General features: G+C 46.3%; 2 protein-coding genes across 8 annotated transcripts in view; one reads left to right on the top strand and one right to left on the bottom strand.

The window, feature by feature from the left end:
• The first annotated feature begins 63 nt into the window (after positions 1 to 63).
• SCYL3 (SCY1 like pseudokinase 3) lies at positions 64 to 13878 on the top strand. Of its 4 annotated transcripts, none has more exons than XM_082054030.1 (14): positions 64 to 153; positions 2611 to 2902; positions 3423 to 3608; positions 4282 to 4395; positions 5132 to 5188; positions 5955 to 6057; positions 6262 to 6373; positions 6755 to 6832; positions 7530 to 7669; positions 7867 to 8054; positions 8571 to 8742; positions 10620 to 10763; positions 11345 to 12081; positions 13431 to 13878. In XM_082054030.1, exons 2-14 carry the CDS (start codon positions 2738 to 2740, stop codon positions 13491 to 13493), a joined length of 2259 nt encoding a protein of 752 aa, XP_081910156.1. In that variant the 5' UTR covers positions 64 to 153; positions 2611 to 2737; the 3' UTR covers positions 13494 to 13878. The 4 variants fall into 4 exon arrangements, with proteins under 4 accessions (XP_081910156.1, XP_081910154.1, XP_081910155.1 ...); XM_082054028.1 differs by lacking the exon at positions 13431 to 13878 and adding an exon at positions 12495 to 13402; XM_082054029.1 differs by lacking the exons at positions 64 to 153; positions 13431 to 13878 and adding exons at positions 1014 to 1302; positions 12495 to 13402.
• The window catches only part of FIRRM (FIGNL1 interacting regulator of recombination and mitosis), a 42329-nt gene continuing 33550 nt past the window's right edge, over positions 7893 to 16671 (bottom strand). For 3 of the 4 annotated variants that reach the window (XM_082054025.1, XM_082054022.1, XM_082054023.1), the window contains 5 exons: positions 16494 to 16598; positions 16132 to 16212; positions 15246 to 15359; positions 14648 to 14829; positions 7893 to 8030 (listed from right to left, as the gene is read on the bottom strand). In XM_082054025.1, coding sequence (XP_081910151.1) covers positions 8003 to 8030; positions 14648 to 14829; positions 15246 to 15359; positions 16132 to 16212; positions 16494 to 16598 — 510 coding nt within the window. In that variant the 3' untranslated portion in view covers positions 7893 to 8002. Of the gene's footprint in view, positions 8031 to 13946; positions 14830 to 15245; positions 15360 to 16131; positions 16213 to 16493; positions 16599 to 16671 lie in introns of those variants that run through there. The other variant, XM_082054024.1, reaches the window with a different exon arrangement.

Genomic DNA, 16671 nt, shown 5'->3' with positions numbered 1-16671 from the left:
AGGGGGCGCGCAAAGCAAGGTGGCGGCGCTCTGGCCGCACGACTCGACGGTGCGCCGCTGCCGGAAGCGTCAGTCGGCGGCTGCGTGCGAGGGCGGGAGCGGCCGGCGGGGCCGAGGCGGCAGCGGCGCCCCTGCCCGGGCCGGCGGGAGCAGGTGCGGCGGGAACGGGCGGGGGGACGTGGCGGGGGAAACGGCGGCGGCCGTAACGGGGAGCGGCGGGACTGACGGCGGGGTGAGTGGGGGTGGTCGGGACTCTGCTCCCCCAGCTCCCCTGCAGCCCGGGCGCTGCTGCGGCATCGCTGCTGCCGGGGCCTCGGGCCCTGCCCGCCCTCCGAGCGGGGCCGGTAACCGCAGCTGGGCCGTACGGCGAAAAAGGCAAATGCCGCCAGGGTGACCGTGCGTGTTGTGAGTGCTGGGGCAGCAGCTTCGTCACCCGCGAGCCCTCCCTGTTCACACCGCGTTCTTGCCCCGCGTCCGGGGCTGAACTCCCCATCGGAAGGTGCCATAAAACCCCGCGGCCGTTCCCGGGAGGCGGCCGCCGCCGGTCGCTCTCCTGCCCACGTTGGTATCTCTGCTCGCACCTGGTTCCCGCTGGACGCCGCAGTTGGTGTTGGGAAACCTGGGCCCTTGGGGGCAAAGCTCCGTCACCTCCGACAGCGGCTTCCAGAGGCTCTGCCGGCCAGGGGGCAGTTGGGAGCTCAGTGCCCGTGTGTCAGTTGAATACCGTGGATGTGCGGTGTTACCACTCCACAAAGCAGCTAAACCGAAACTCCAACTCATGTTATCATGTATGGTCACAAACCCAAATTCTTAACCGTCCCCCTGGCTTTCCCCGCTGGGCTCCTCTCCTTCTCAGCATGCACTGTGTGTTACATCTAATGTTTCTGTTTACTATTTATTGAAAATAAGATATTGAAGGGTTATAATGTGGACAGTGCTCTCAACTCACAAAGCATAATATGGTCCTTACCACGGGGTAGTTATGTGATTGTTTATTTTAGCATTGGAAAAATTCTTCTCTGGGCTTTAGCCACATCTTTGCAAATGCTTTTACCTGCTGAAGCTTCAATAGCCAGCATGTTTTGGAGAAGAAAACCAAGCGATAGAAGCTGACATGTTCCTGAGAAGCGCAGCTCGTGGTTTCACAGGTGCTGTTGCCGCTCGGCTGCTGGAAGCTGCTCGCTCGAAGGAGCTTTGTGTTTGGTGTGTGAGCTGCCGGGCTCCTCCCAAGAGGGGGTTACCTGGAGCGGGGACGCTTGTTTGGAGCTGGTTGTCGTGCAGTGGCACTCGAGGAGATGGCAGGTGCGTGAGTGACTCTGATGTTACAGTATTTCTGAACTGCGGGTGTCCCTGAAGCCACATTTATAGGTGGCTAATATGTCCATGTGTATTTGGAGGAACGTGAGGCACTGGCTCAGCTCAGATGCTTTCAGCTGTTCTGTGCAAAATCTGACTGAAAAAAATGAGAGTAGAGCAATGCTGAAGTGAGCAGAGAATGCAGATAAACGCCCTCAGCTGTGCCAGGAGGAGCAACTGGTGCCATTGCTCACAGGTGTGCAGGGTGAAGGTGAGGTGAGCCAGGGCTGGGGCTGTAATGTGTTCTGGTTCCCATATCTCATGTGTTTAGAGTTCATTCCTCCCAGCAAGAAGCACAGCCAGAGCTGTGAGCAAGGGCTTGTATGAAGTCTGTTTAAAAGGCAGCATTCTGCTCCTTCCCAGTGCTAGTGGGTTGTGCAAATAGCATATTTCCATTTAATAAAAACATTAGATAATAACATGTTTGAATATAGGACACTTTGCGGAAAAAGGGGGGCAACAATTTAGATAACTAATTCTTAACTGAAGCAGTGAAAAGAAGCCAGGGAACCATAACAGACCAGCTGGGAGACCCCATGTTTTTATTCCTCCTGAAGCCTCAGGTCACAGCTGGAAAAAAACACCATAAAGTGATTCTCTAGTTGCAAAAAATGCCTGGGGGCTGGCAACTTTTTGTCCCCACTTTTTGTGAAGACTGAGGTTTTGCTCTCTCCTCATTACTAAAGATTGTTTGCTAACTTCTGTACACAGACCAGTATTCAGGGTCTCACCTGTAGCCTGTGATCACAAGCCTGATGACAGAGCATATGCTCAGTCAGTGCTTTCTGAAAGAGCCTCTGCAATCAGCGTGTTTGTTTTCCCGGTTTTGTTTGTGAGGAAGCAGCACAAAGTCTGTGTCAGCCTCTTGCTGACAGGCTGTGGGAGGAAGGCAGGGCTGGCAGGCGGATGGAGTGTTTGTCAGATGGAGAGAAGGTGACCGGGGGACAGCGTGCTGCTGGAGGACGTTACTGACCACACTTCACCGACATCCTCTGAGTGTGGAGAACTGGGGAATGGCTGCTCAGAAGAGCCAGGGGCTCCTTGCACCCTAAGACGGTGGCAGTCACAGTTCTTAACTGATTATTTGGTTTAATCTGAACTAAACCTCTGCATAACTGGGGCTATCGGTGGATCCTGGTTTTGGTGGGATATTTGGGTTGCTTTACAATGGATGGGGATTTCATTCTTGTTCCTCAAGTGAAGGAGAGGATACTGGCAGGAGGAGGTTTTTCATGGCTGTCTTGTGCTTTGCAGAAAATGCTCTGAAGGCAAACTGGACAGTGCCTGCCAGAACTGAATCTGTCTGAAAAAAACCCTCCTGCACCCAAGGGCCTGTTTGTCATCAAGAGGGAACCTCTGCAACCACTGAACTCTGCAAGTGATGGGCTCGGAGAACAGCGCTTTGAAGAGCTACGCACTAGAAGAGCTGCCGTTCACACTGCCAACTGGACACACCATTTATCCGGCTGTGCTGCAAGATGGCAAACTTGCTTCAGTCTTTGTGTACAAGCGAGAGAATGAAGATAAGGTTAATAAAGCTGCCAAGGTACTGTAGAGAGCGTGCCTGGGACAGACTTGTCACTGCTGTTCTTCCTTTTTCTTGGAGGGGTGGGAATCCGTTAATGAGGGTCAAGCTTTTGGGGAGTAAGGGCAGGAGGAAAGGTCAAAGTCAACCCTGGCTGCGAACAGCTGCCGTGCAGGGGAGAAAGGGGGCCGGTAGCTCTGAAGCTCATTGTGCGCTGCGCGATGCGAGCAGTGGCAGGAGGCAACGTTCCGATCGCAATACCTGCGTTACGTCGCAGAGTACTGGTCTCCTCCTGCAGATCTAAGCCAGAGAGTCTTTCTAGTGTGGATTCTACCCAAAATACTGTGTTTATTCTGCGTAACGCTTTGTATCTAGATGTATTATTAAAAGTTCTGCAGTGAGTGAGTGAGTGTGCTTGGTGAGGAGCAGGGATGGGCTGTCTAAATTCCAGCAGAAAACATGTCTAAAAGCACAAGGCTAAGCTCTGCAACCAAAAGAGACGCCTTGGATGAGATTTAACAGATGTGTCTGTTTCTGGAAGCACCTGAAAACCTTGCGCCACCCTTGCCTTCTGCGCTTCCTCTCCTGTACTGTGGAGGCAAATGGGATCCACCTGGTTACAGAACGTGTGAAGCCTTTGGAGATGGTCCTGGAGACACTTTCTTCTGCAGAAATCTGTGCAGGGATCTATGACGTGTTGCTGGCGCTCATCTTCCTCCATGACAGGGTAGGTACCACCAGCAGCAGACGTCAGGCTTTGGTGGGAAGCAGATGAAACGTGCCAGGAGAGGGTTGTACCTGGGCTTGGCTGGATGACTGTCTCATTCCTGATTCCTCAAAAAAGACAGACCCACAGCCCACAGTTCTTTTAGGCTGAAACTGCTAAAATCATTGGCTGCTTGGCAGGAGGAAGGGTAATGGAAAATGCTGTGGGTTTTAGAAGCAAGAGAGCAGTTCTCCATTTATGAATTGACATCTGCTTGCAATGCTTTTTACTTTGCTCGGCCTTGACATGTATTTACAGCTGCTGCCACATGTCAGAGATCGGTGTCACCGCTCCCTGGTTTTGGCACTGAGTGTCTGTCCAGGGCTGCAGTTAAATCCCAGCTCAGACTGTAGCTTTTGGGCTTTGCGTTGATACTCGGAGGCCTTCTCTGGATTTACAGCTGCCTTGCAAGGGCTGTGACAGTCAGAGCTTTGTCTGCTCTACAACCCCAGCCCTTCTGCCTGACACCTGTGAGTCACCTACAAAATCCTGAAGGACCTTTAGAACCATGTGCTTTGGGGCAGCTTTCCCTGAACTCCTTGCAGCACCTAATTAACACTGATTAAGATTTTACATCTTCATCTGTCCCCAAATCTGCTATCCTTTTTTTTTTTTTTTTTTTTTAATGTTTTAGGGAAACCTAACGCATAACAATGTCTGTTTGTCATCTGTGTTTGTAAGCGAGGATGGGCACTGGAAGCTGGGAGGAATGGAAACAGTCTGTAACTTCAACGAAGCCACCCCCGAGGTAAGAGCCAAGCACAGCGCACCCCGGGCCGGCTGAAGCTGCTCGTCTGTGGATACGATGGCCCAGGTCCTTCCAGTTATTTGAATTTACTCTTAAGTGCACTGGACTCACTTCCAGCTCTGACCTGAATCTTTCTTCTGAGGACACCATAACTACAAATTGCAACATCTACACAAACATAAACTAACTCCCCTTTAGCCAAAAAGCAGCTAAGGGACACCACTGGCTGGAGGGTAGGTTAGAACTGAGGAGAGGGAGAAATTTTTGTTCCTCTGGACTAATTTAAAAACAAAATAAAAAAAAAAAGCTTTTGTGTGAGGCAGGAAGATCCAGATTGAAGTAAATCAGTAATAAAAATAATTTACGTCACTCCGTAGCTTTTGTTGCTGGCATCTTCATTGCTTGTGACTGGTCTTGGCAGAAGAATTCCTGGTTTGATTTCTGCTGCATGCTGTGCAGAGTCACTGCTGCAGCCTGGCACTGTGTCGAAAATGTATACTGCCTTTTCTCCCAGAGCATCCGCAGATCCTTCCCAAACTGTACAGAGCGTCCCTGGCATGTGTCACCTTTCAGATGGGACCAGGCAGAGACACAACTGGTGTGCGTGGTAGTGCACAACAAGGCAAAGAACACGGCAGTAAAACCTGACTGCTAAACCTCGTGAAATCCTTTCCCCATCCAGATGGATCAAATATTGCGATTAAAGCAGCTCATGTCTCTTCTCTCCTCCTTCCAGTTCCTCTGTCATGTCAAGTCAGTACGAGACCAGTCATGCATCCCTTGCGAGGAGATGGTGAGTAACATCACTTGCTGGAAGAACTTCTTGCTGGCAACAAATAAAAGTGCGATGTTCGGGATATAGTTTTCATTTGCATGTTTTATTTCCTTATGCCTGAATGCGAGGAAGTGACTATTGGATAATACATGAGGTTTACTCTCTTCCTGTTTTTTCCCTCTTCCTTCCCATCGCTGGTTTGGGCACGGCGTTGGGCACAGAGGAGTGAAATTCTGAATGAGGAGTGGTGGGACAAGCAGGTTGTCATAATATTTTTCAAATACTTTATGTTGCAGCTTTAATGCTTGTAAATCACCAAAGCTTTGCCAAAATTACAGATTAGTTGCTGAGACTGCTCAGATTGCTGTGGTCACACGGTTGTGTAGCTCTCACCTACACCACCTTTTTTTTTTTTTCCACTTGTTAGTCACCTCCTATCTCTTAAGAATCCAAGGAGCTGCTGATCTTAAAGGAGTGTTCACTTTCTCTCTAATTAACACCCGTTTCCATAGAAATGCTGGAAGTTGTTGACTTGCAATTGCTGCGTGCATTCATGCGGGAGTTGTTTCATCCTGATGTAGTCGCTCTTGTGGGTTATAAATTCCCTAGTGGAGGTTTTTTTAGCATAATATTCTACTTATAGAGTACTTAATGGAGCTTTGTGTTATAAAAAGACTCCAAGAGTGTGTATGGTGGGGGGAGGAATAGAGATTCATGGAAACTATCAAGTATTTCATAAACTCCTGCTTTGCTGATCTTTCTTGGGTATTTTGGCTTTTCTCAGTCTGTGGATTTCAAAATTCTGCCCAACAGCCATGGGCACGCGAGGGATGCCTACGCGTTTGGAACAATGGTTGAAAATCTCCTGACGGTCCTAAATGATGAGGGTGAGCAATGACACGTGTTTATTTTGCTGTTGCCCGGCCTCAGTAGTTTATTCCTTTCTTATACCAACTGAGCTGCTGCTTGGAGAACTGTGGTACTCCTTGTGTCCTGATAGCAAGGAATCCTGGGGAGAGAAATGGAAACGTGATTTTCCTTTTCCTTAGGGACATCTATGACCATCTAACGGTAGGTCCTCTGGCTTTCAGTTTCAGCAGATATTCTCTCCAGCTTTCAGCAAACCTTGCACTGCACGCTGCTGAATCCAGATCCAAAGTGTCGCCCACCACTGTCCAGCTTATTGTCTCACGAGTTCTTCAGGTAAGGAAAGGAATATCTTACCTGTCTTGGTATGTCTTGGTACTGCTTGTTTCTGTGTTGCAAATGTGTTAATTCTGTGAAGGAGTGTTACTTATTGGATGGGAAGTGCAGACATAATCCCTGCCTCTTACAGGGATCTTTGACAAAGAGATTCCTTAAATTAAGAAATTGTTATCAGCCTTCCAGAGGAGGTGCTGAGCCAGCAGTGTGACACAAGCGTGTCCCTTGGTCACACAGGCGTTCTTGGTCCACTGGCATTTGACTCGTATCCATCTGTCTAGTTCTTTGCTAAATGAAGGACAGAGATTTGTGGTCTCTTAGTTGTGGGTGGTTGAAGCATCAATAATGATCACGCTTGACAGCCTATGTTTTCGTGCTTAGGAATGATTTTCTGGAAGTCGTGAATTTTCTGAAGACTTTAACACTAAAGTCTGAGGAGGAAAAAACTGAATTTTTCAAGTAAGTGACGGAACTACAAACTGGAAGCTTCTTATTTCAGAAATACTTGTGTCAAATGGCACTGGGGGGGACCTGGGGAGGCTGGTGGCCAGAGAGGTAGTTCCTCAGGTGCCAGATTTTGATTGCTTTGGAGAAGCTGAATTTTTATTTATTTTTCCATATTAAAAAGCCTGCTTGTTCTTACCAAGCTGTTTTTCTGCCTCTTTTATACCTCCCATGTGTGGTGGGTAGAAAAGCCTTTTCTCTAGCAATAAGAAAATTCTTGCAACGCACCAGGTTGTGGGGAGAGAAGACAGTTCTCATGTGCAGTTTTAATGCTGTAGCACATTATGGAAGACACCAGCTCAGAGATAGCTCAATGGCACAGCATGGGCAGCTTTTCAGAGAGGGAAGCCTTCGTGAGCCAGCTGCAGGTGCAGTGGTGCTTCTGGATGTGCTCGTGATGGGCTGTGATCCCGTGTGTGGTTTTACGGGGTGTGTCTCTGGCTCCTGTCATGTGTTTTCTTTGCCTGAAAGCCTCAGGCAGGAGCAGAGCCTGGTCCTTCTAGGTTAGAGAGCACACAGAGCAAGAGGCTGCGATAGAACAGTCTCTAGGAGACGAGATAGACACAAAAAGAAGGGAAAGCCATATGAAGGGAAACAGTAGCAAATGCACGGAAGGCTGCCTTGATAGTAATTGCTCTCTCCTGGAACGCAGATTCCTGCTGGACAGGGTGGCCGGCTTGTCAGAGGAGCTGATAGCATCACGGCTGGTGCCTCTTCTCCTCAATCAGCTCGTGTTTGCAGAACCTGTAGCTGTCAAGAGTTTTCTTCCTCATCTGCTGGGTCCAAAGAAAGGTGACCTTTAAACACTTTCTCTTTTCACAATTACTACTGACAGATTTGGAATGAATTCAGAGTGGTTGTTCCATTGAATCAAGGGAAAAATGGTGATTTTTTAACCAGAACAAGTACTGCGAGATACAGTGATGGTTTCTTAGGGAAGCTGTCTCTTGTTGTTGAAGCAGCCTTGTCTCTTCATGTCTCTTCCCTAGAGCAAACTGGAGAAAGCCAGACCAGCTGCCTCCTCTCGCCAGCGTTGTTCCAGACACACGTCATTCCTGTGCTGCTGAAGCTGTTTGAGGTTCACGAGGAACACGTCCGAATGGTGCTGCTGTCTCACATCCACGCCTACGCAGAACTGTTCTCTCGGGAGGAGCTGAAAAACATCATATTGCCACAGGTTAAGGACAGCAAAACGACAGGCGATATATCCTAGAACATGGGATTTCTACTGCTTGGCTGGTTCTTAGCTTAAAGTTAGGATCTCGTAGTGCTCAGACAGTTTGCAACCTATGTTCTACCCAAGCCCTAAGCCTTCCACCCCATTCTGATCTGGAATACTGGTTTTGTTAAACCTGGCGCCCTCTGTCACGCACACCACTTGTGCTGATACCTGTCGGCCTTGATTGGCAGCCCCACAAGAGCCTGTGTCTGCATTTCACACTGCAGCTGTCAAGAACAGAAGGTGCCTGACGTCAGGATCCAGCACTCAGCAAGCACTGGGATCAGCCACCCTCTTTAGCTTATAACACAAAGTGGAAGGTGATTTTATGCTATGGAATAACGTCCAGTATCTACTGAGAGCTGTGGGAGATCATAGAAATGAAATGTGCTGCAAATATTAACATTTAAGGGGGAAATAAGTGAAAAAGCAGAATTTTCTGTTCTTGCTAATGTTGTTATGTTCTTGGTATAGGTATTGCTGGGCCTTCGAGATACCAATGACTCTATAGTTGCAATAACACTGCATAGCTTAGCAGTTCTCGTCTCCTTGCTTGGACCTGAAGTAGTTGTAGGTGGAGAAAGAACGAAGATTTTCAAGAGCTCTGCACCAAGTTTCATGAAAACTGCTGATCTCTCCCCAGAAGGTAAATTATATGTTCAGAGTGCTCTTGGGATTCTTGCTCATTCTGTTCAAGCAATGTAGGCAGAATTTCTTGGATTATTAGTCTGCTGTTGACAGGTTAATTGGAAAAAACAAACCAAAACAAAAAACCAAACACAAACACACACCAACCAAACATAAAACCTAATTTGCAGCTAAACTTGAATTCTAAATTCGGTGCTGTTTGCAGATACAAAATTGGTATCATAAGAAGAGTTATATAAAAGTATTTTAAATGTAGGAAATATACGCAAAAAAAATTAAATCCCTTCATTTAAGAATCTCTGTAAGTAAAGGATTGTTAAGTGTATGTGTTTGTCTTTGGTGGAAAAATTATACTGCCCTTCTAAAGGACTTCTTACATGTTTATCCAGATAGTTGTTTAATATTTCCTCTATCCTTCAAGTTTTTAAAAATAGTAAATCTTATCCTCTTCCCTCAATTTCTATTCATAGATTGGAAAAGGAATACGAACTTCCCTATTCTCTCAGCTCTCAGGAGGCTTTTCATCTAATCCATGCCAAGACAGTAGTCCCTGCACCTGCTAGATAACTTGGAACCAAGTGTACTAAGGGAAAAATTTGCTGGATATTCTAACTAAGAATGCTTATAACTGGGAAGAATCAGCATTTGTTCTACTTTAGACATATAGATACCAAATGAAATGCATGATAGAGATACATTTAAGTATAAATGTTTTCTTCCTGATGATGTGTGTACTGACAGCTACCACCCTTTATTAAAAATCTGTGGATGGCTCATTGCATTATTTTCTCTACATTATTTTAGTAGACTACAGTACATAAACCCCTTTAAATTGCATGCTAAAACCAGGTTTATTTTTCAGAATATATTTAAAATTGGACATGATTTAACTACTGACAAACAACAAAACACCTTTGTGCTCAAAGTGAGCAACGACCTGCAAAAAGCAGTGTTAGAGGCCAAACACAGAAGCCTTAACAAGGTTTTTGCTGAAGCCCCTAAAAGGATGTACCTTTATCAAGGGTGGTTTGGGGAGGGGGTGGGTTCTGGGTGTTACCTGCAGTCCTTCCTAGGGCACAGGCTGGGCTGGTCTCCCTGGCTGGGAGCACAGATGAGGCAGGTGGGTGGGGGCAGCCGCAGCGCTGGCCCAAGATGTGCTTTTCTGAGATGGTGGCAACAGGATCTCACCCAGCGAGGGCTGGTGAATCACTGCCACAAATCCCAAGAATGACCTGGAACTAGGTGCTTGCTGAGCTATCATCACTGGCCCAGTGAAACAACACTGCCTCATGCAGCTTCCAAGTGTGGTCTTCACTGCCACCCACCCCACCTCACATGGGGTGTGACAGGAGGGAGGTTGTCACAGCCTTCAGGGCTGAGGCTCTCGCTCCTGTGAGCTGCTCTGCTTGTGCCCAGGTGTTAGGTTTGTGTAGTCGTGTGAGTTTGTTGTGACTGTCAGTGCTGGGTTTTTGTATGAGAGGCAGCTAACGGAGGGTTTGTGTTGCCATGGAGTACAGAAGTTGGGGGTTTGAGTCCAGCCAGATGGCAGTCAGCATTTTTGGTTTTTTTCAGCATCTATTCTGATCATAATCAGTTTGATCACTGTGTATTTCTTGAAAGAATGTTACAGCAGAAACCGGCCATTTACAGTTGCGTGAACTGTGTACTGGCAAGAGCTGCCGGTGGCAGGAACAGAGGAGTACAGGGTTATGTTCAGATCAAGAGGTGTAGCTGTTGGATTGCTGTGCCAATCTTTGTTCTGTATTGCTTGGCTGTGTTGTAAATAAGAATGTTCCAATGCTGTGGGTGGTTTCAACTGAGACTGACAACATACCTTGTGGATTTGATGTCCTTTCTTTTCTTTTATCCCTGCAGACTCCCCCAGTCACATTGTAAGCAATCAGAGAAATCAAACCTCTTGGCCCCTGAAGAATAATTCTAGCGTGTTCCCCATCTCTGGAAATGTACCTCTCAAGAAGCTTTCTGTGCAACAAGACAATCCAGTGGCTTTAAAGACAGGTACAACTTTGCCCTAGTTCTTCCTTTTTAGAAATCACGTGTCCTACAAATGAAACGTTGCTTGAAAATATGTTCATTTTCCCCATATGCTGATCTGAAAGAGCTACAGTGAACCAATGAAGGTAACAATGAAGGAACAAGAGTGTGACTTTTGACATTCTAGGGAATAGTTATTTGGGAATCCTATCTACACTGACTGCTGGCTGGCAAGCCTTGAATTTGTGTTTCTTTATGGTAGGGTCTCTGCTGTGCTTTTTTTTACCCCTCCCACAGCGTGGCATATACGCTAGATTTATAGGTCAGCTCATCTCTGGCCTCAGCTGCCTAAGTTCACTTTCATGGCCTTTTGGTCACCTATTGCTTATCAGCAGTCAGTTTTTATTGCCCTGGGGCTTTGAGATGACTACCCAGTGGCCATGCTTTCTAATATGGGGAGCTCAGCACTGAAGCATCTTACCAGTCAGCATTACTGGCTTATTTCCATGTCAGCTGCTACCTGTGATGTCAAGGAGTTTTAGGCACAGTTCTGTATCAACACTTGCTCTCTTGAAATGAGTATGTAACACCTTTGTCTTCCACAGGAGAACAAGACACTCAGTCACGTCTGAATGGAATTTGTGAAAGCGCTAATATGCTAGGGAACAGCAAGAGCACTTTGACTACCTCCGAAAAGCCAGCAGAAGAGTGGCCAGACTGGAGTGAGCCAGAGGAGACAGACACTGAGAAAACTGTGAACATTCAAATTCAGCCCCGAGAGCCGCGGAGCAGACTCGGACCTTATTTTGCTGAACGTGACGTAGATGAGAAGCCTTGGGATGACTTTGAGCCCAGCAGCCCTAGTCCTGAACTATCCTCAGGAAACTGCCTCACTGTGAGACAAGCTGATGCAGTTGAAATGCCGAGGCCTCTGCCAGGCACCCATCAGCTGAGCAAAGAATTCAAAAGCCTCAGTCTGAGTCCCTCAACAAAGTCTTGCCCTGGGAACAGCTGGAGCAAGGACAACTGGGACCACCAGGAGCAACTGGGAGAAACTGTACTGCCAAAAAAAACCTTTCAGGAAAGGTTGAAGTCTTCATCAGAAGCTGGCCTAGGAGAAGAATTCACAATCAAAGTGAAGAGAAAACCCATGCAAGACCCTGAACTGGACTGGTTTGCTGACATGATCCCAGACATTAAACCCTCTTCAGCTCTCTTGGTTTTACCTGAAGCAAGGACAGAAGCAGTTGTTCCCAGTCACTCCAGTGCAGTATCCAGGAGAGAAGGTGCCTCACAGAATATGCTGTTTTCATCCAAATTTGCAGCAGCTGATATTCTTGAGGTAAGAGGCTATAGGCAGTGGGGTTTAAATGACTGACTGCATGCTTGAGAGAATCATAGCCCGTGTACATCACACCTTACACTGTTGTAGCACTAGCTGGCCCCTTAGTAAGATAGTGGATAACGTGGAAGTATCCACAGCATCTGACTGTATAGTTGAGTCTTTACCTGGGAATAGAAGATGCTGAGCGATGCATCTTATTAGTGGGCTGTTACTGCAAGAGCAAGACAGCTCTGCTAAGAAACAGTGAGGGAATGGACTTAACTTGTACGCTACTAAAGGCCATGACTAAGTTTTAACTCCTGCTTCTAATTTGTGCCTGCATATCCTGGAGGCAGGGACCCTACACAACGTTTAGGGGAAGTCCTGGTTTGTCAGACAGGTAGAACAAGGCTGGATTCTGTCCTGAACAGGCGCAGCCCCAGGCTAAAACAGGAGGGAGCTTTCAAGCACAGAGGATGCTCAGGACTCAGTGTTGCTCCCGGCTCTTCTAGGAAGCCCTAACAGCACTGTAAATAAAGGATGGACCAAAAAGTCAGAACCTCTGGATTAAAGAGTAAAGCTTTTTTGGTTGCTTTGTTTTCATGAAGGAAAACTGAGACACTTCTCCATTTCAGGGAACCAGGTGGGTTGTAAAACTGTTTTTTAAGTTAAGCAGGTAAATCCCTCTAGCCTCATCAGTGAGACTCCTTCCCTTGCTGCAGAGAGGAGGAGGCAGCTCTCCCAGCACTGCCACCTGAGCAGCTCACTCCCTTGGGCAACAGGTGTTGACTTCAAGTTGTTTTGCTAATTCAGCCTCAAGAGAGCTGTGGCAAGGATAGGAGGTAGCATGGGGAGAAGAGCCCTGCATGTAAACTGAAGTTGTTTATGACATTTGAAAATGGCACACTTTATTTTTAAGAAGCACTGTTGTAGCATCAACCTCATTTTAGGGGGGAAAAATCACTCACTGTAGTGCAGTCAGTGTTGTGGAGCAGTAGAAGAGCTGTGGCACTGGACAGGTGAGATCAAACTCAGTGTCAGAATAGAAAAGAACAGCTGTTTCCTAGGAGAAAGAAATAATCTAGTTTATAACATCCCTGTTCTTAATGGGAAGTAGATTTGGTACATCAGTTCTTGCTTTTAGGAAAAAAATATAAGAACATCCCTGTTTCTTTGCCCTTTTGTCTTTAAGGTGTTTCCTTTTGTAGTTAGAAGTCCTTTAAGACAGAGCTGCAACTACTGGCCCTTAATTTTTGGTCTTATGAGAAGCTTTTGGCACTCTGGACAAATGTCTCTTGCCCTGGGAAGCTGCACAGGCTACTGCAGCTGGGCTGAGCCTTAACTTTGATAATTTTACATGATTCCAGGCTGAAGCTGCAGGCTGGGGTGAAGAAGAGGAGCTGAACTGGGAAGATGATGCTAACTGGTAATGGGACTGCAAGAGACAAAGGCAATTGATGGTGTGTTGGATTCTGTAACAGAAGATGCTGCTTCCCCAATACGATGGATAAAGTACCTCAGCACTGCTTTTGCCAGAAGGCAGGCGCTTGTTGCAGCAGCCAGCCAGATCCCATGGGGCCTGACTTCTTGCAATGGATGCTCCATTCCCGCCTGTGCCAAAAACTGCAGGGGTGAGGCCTGTACTTGAGCAATAGGCCCAGCTGTGGTGCGTGCCACTGCTACCAGGGAGAGGAACAGCATGATGGGTGTGTTGGTGCTGATGTGCTACCAGAGGCCAAGAGTGGTGTAAGCGATTGTTCCAGAACTCACCCCTGCTCTGAAAAACTGATGATAATAAATGAAAGTCACACTGAGTTCCTTGGTTAATGTGCCTTTTTTTTTTTTTGAGAAAAGTAAAGCCCTTAGAAATGGCTCCTTTTAACTTTTTAGCTAAGAGATGCTTTTAACTTGAATGTATGGGTTTACTTAACTTATTTATTTCTGTTTATATAGCTCTGTCAGTGGATGGCACAAGAGGTGCTAGGAGCCATGCAGTGAAGGACCACTGACCACAAACTGCTTAAGCAACGCAATTCTTTCTGCTCTTAACTGTGACCAATAAAGATTATTTTTAAAAGATGACCCTAGTGTGGAGTGGAACCAGCAGCAGAGGTATGTCTAGAGAACAGTATAGAGTCTTGAATTGTTATTCTTGAGTGTATTTTAAAATTAAGATAAAAGCACCTAGTGCCTGGTGACCTGTATGTGACAGGAACAAAAGTAACTGTTACTTTTACAACAGATTCAAACATCTTAATGTTCAAAATACAGTCTGGTGAAATGTTTATCATTATACAGTAGCATAGAAGAGCAAGCTATACATTGACAATATACAAAATGACAGCTCCAATGCACAATAGCATCTATTAAAGTATGTCAGTCCTTCCAGCCAGTTACTATGAAAGAGAGGCCAACATCTCACACCAGAGTTCATTTTGGCACATGAACCACGACCCAGCAGTACAGTAGCGCATCGCCCTGTGGCAGTTTTTTCTTCTCCAGCGATCCTGGTACAAAGGCATCTCTTCCCTCAGAAGAGGGAGCTGAGCTCTTTATTGTCTCTAAAACCCATGGAGTGCCTTACCGTACACTGTCTCGGAGGGTGGCTAGAGCTGTATGTAGAGCCTCCAGCTTCACTGCAAGCCAAGCAGGGGGCGACCCTTTCTGGAGTAGCAGCTTCACGGCCTCCACTGCCCCCTCCATCGTGCCCACTGCTGATTTATACTGCTCCTCAGAGGGTGGGTGACATGCTCGTTTTGCCATAGGCTGCAGATTTAAATAAACATGATACATCATTTATAATGCTCTACGTAAATGATCAGTCTTCATCCAAATGCAAGAAAACCCTTTGGTGGAGAAGAGCCATGAAAAGGCCACCTTGCCTTGTGAGAGTTGTTCCAGCTGGCAGGCAGTACACAGCATTCAGGTGTCAAGTTGTGGAGTCTCCTACTCTGGCGACATTCAAAACCCACCTGGACACGTTCCTGTGTAGTCTCACCTAAGTGTTCCTGCTCCGGCAGGGGGATTGGACTAGATGATCTTTTGAGGTCCCTTCCAATCCCTAACATTCTGTGATATTAAGGGTCAGGAGTCAGCAAGACCATCCTGAACCTCTTTAGATCCTTCCCAGAACTGACACAAATGGACAGTAGAGCTCAGATAATTTGAAGATGAGCACACACCTCTCCTGTTGACTCCCGTTCTCCAGCCATTTTCGTAAACTGTGCACTGCAGGTAATCCTTTCTTGTTTCACGCGTTCTGCTCGTGCTTCTATTGTCTCTTCTACTTGCCTCGTCTAGGGAGAAAGCCGTAGGAGAGGTAACTAAAAAAGGCAGCGTTAGCAACCTCCACAGGCTCAATTTGTGTGCCCAAACAAGGGGGAAGGAGGGAGAGATCTTAACATGCAGTTCAAATTCAATATAATTTTCTCACATGCTCTTCTGAGCAGGAGACTGAAGTTATCTACAACTTTGGTGTAGCATCACTGGCAGCTATCAGTTCTGTTGCTAATTATCTGTTTCTCAAAAACTGCTAATTCAGATAGCCCTGCATTAGTTTACAGCATGATAATCACCCCCCTCTTTCCCCTTGTCTATGTTCTGCCTGACTAGTCATCGGCTCTTAAGAGATTTTTTTTCTATCCTGCAAAACGAAGAGATGTTTCATACACGTTAATTTAGCTTTCAGAAAGTGATCCAAGAAAAACAGGAGGAAATCACACAAATGGAATGATGAAATCCCTGTCTTCTTAATAGATAACTTATCTGCTTACAAGAATAACTGGATTTTTTTTGTTGTTGTTCAAGGAGGGAAAAGCAAAGCATCTAAATCAAAGCTGGGAAATACTGGAACAGCAGCATGCATAGGAATGGCAGTTGGTAATTCTGCTGATTAAAGCAAGTTTAAAAGTTCAACCAGATCACAGTTAGAAGAAAAATTTATTTTAAACTTACTTATTTAATTGCCATGCAGATGATGCAGGTGTAGACACGGGCCATGTACAACTAATTATGGATGTGTACAACATCAACTAAGAGAGCAGTAAAATAGTTCAACAACATACATACCCTAGCCAGAAAACTAACAACTTTGTTCTTAGTTTCTTCGGAATTAAGGCACTGGGGAACAACATCCTCGTGGCTTGTTTCCTGTCAAAAATGTTGAGTAAAAGTTTAGTACATTCATATTAACAAAGGAATAGACAAAGCAAAAAATGTTTCTATGACAATCCAATCCTTGTTGCAACCTTCCTTGACTTCCAGCTCTTGAAATCACTTACAGCTGCATTAGCCCTCATTACTTTTGATGTGCAATAGCATCTGTAATACTAAGATCCAAATTGGTCAGTGAAGAGCAGCAAACATTTAAGACAGAAGAATTTCTGTACAATAAAAGTTAACAAAACCATCCAGGATTCTGCAAAGCTCACCTCTGCAAAATGTGTGAATGCCTCCAAGGCATGCTGATGAATCAGCCAAGTCTGGTCAGCCAGCAGAGAAGCAAACAAAGACGACAGCTGGGATACAACTTGCCTCTGAAAGAGGAACAAAGATCTGTCAGTTCCAGAGAGTTAGTTGTGCATATCCTACCATCATGATTTATTGTTA

Source organism: Streptopelia decaocto, assembly GCF_964273445.1.
Source record: "Streptopelia decaocto genome assembly, chromosome: 5".
NCBI classification, from domain to species: Eukaryota; Metazoa; Chordata; class Aves; order Columbiformes; family Columbidae; genus Streptopelia; species Streptopelia decaocto.
This window is presented reverse-complemented; position numbering and strand designations above follow the sequence as displayed.

Excerpts from the sequence above, each read along its gene's own strand:
- SCYL3 (XM_082054028.1), top strand. The coding sequence starts at position 2,738 with ATGGGCTCGGAGAACAGCGCTTTGAAGAGCTACGCACTAGAAGAGCTG. Across the intron at positions 3,609-4,281 it reads TCATCTTCCTCCATGACAGG|GGAAACCTAACGCATAACAA; the intron begins GTAGGTACCACC and ends TTAATGTTTTAG. Across the intron at positions 10,764-11,344 it reads TCCAGTGGCTTTAAAGACAG|GAGAACAAGACACTCAGTCA; the intron begins GTACAACTTTGC and ends TGTCTTCCACAG.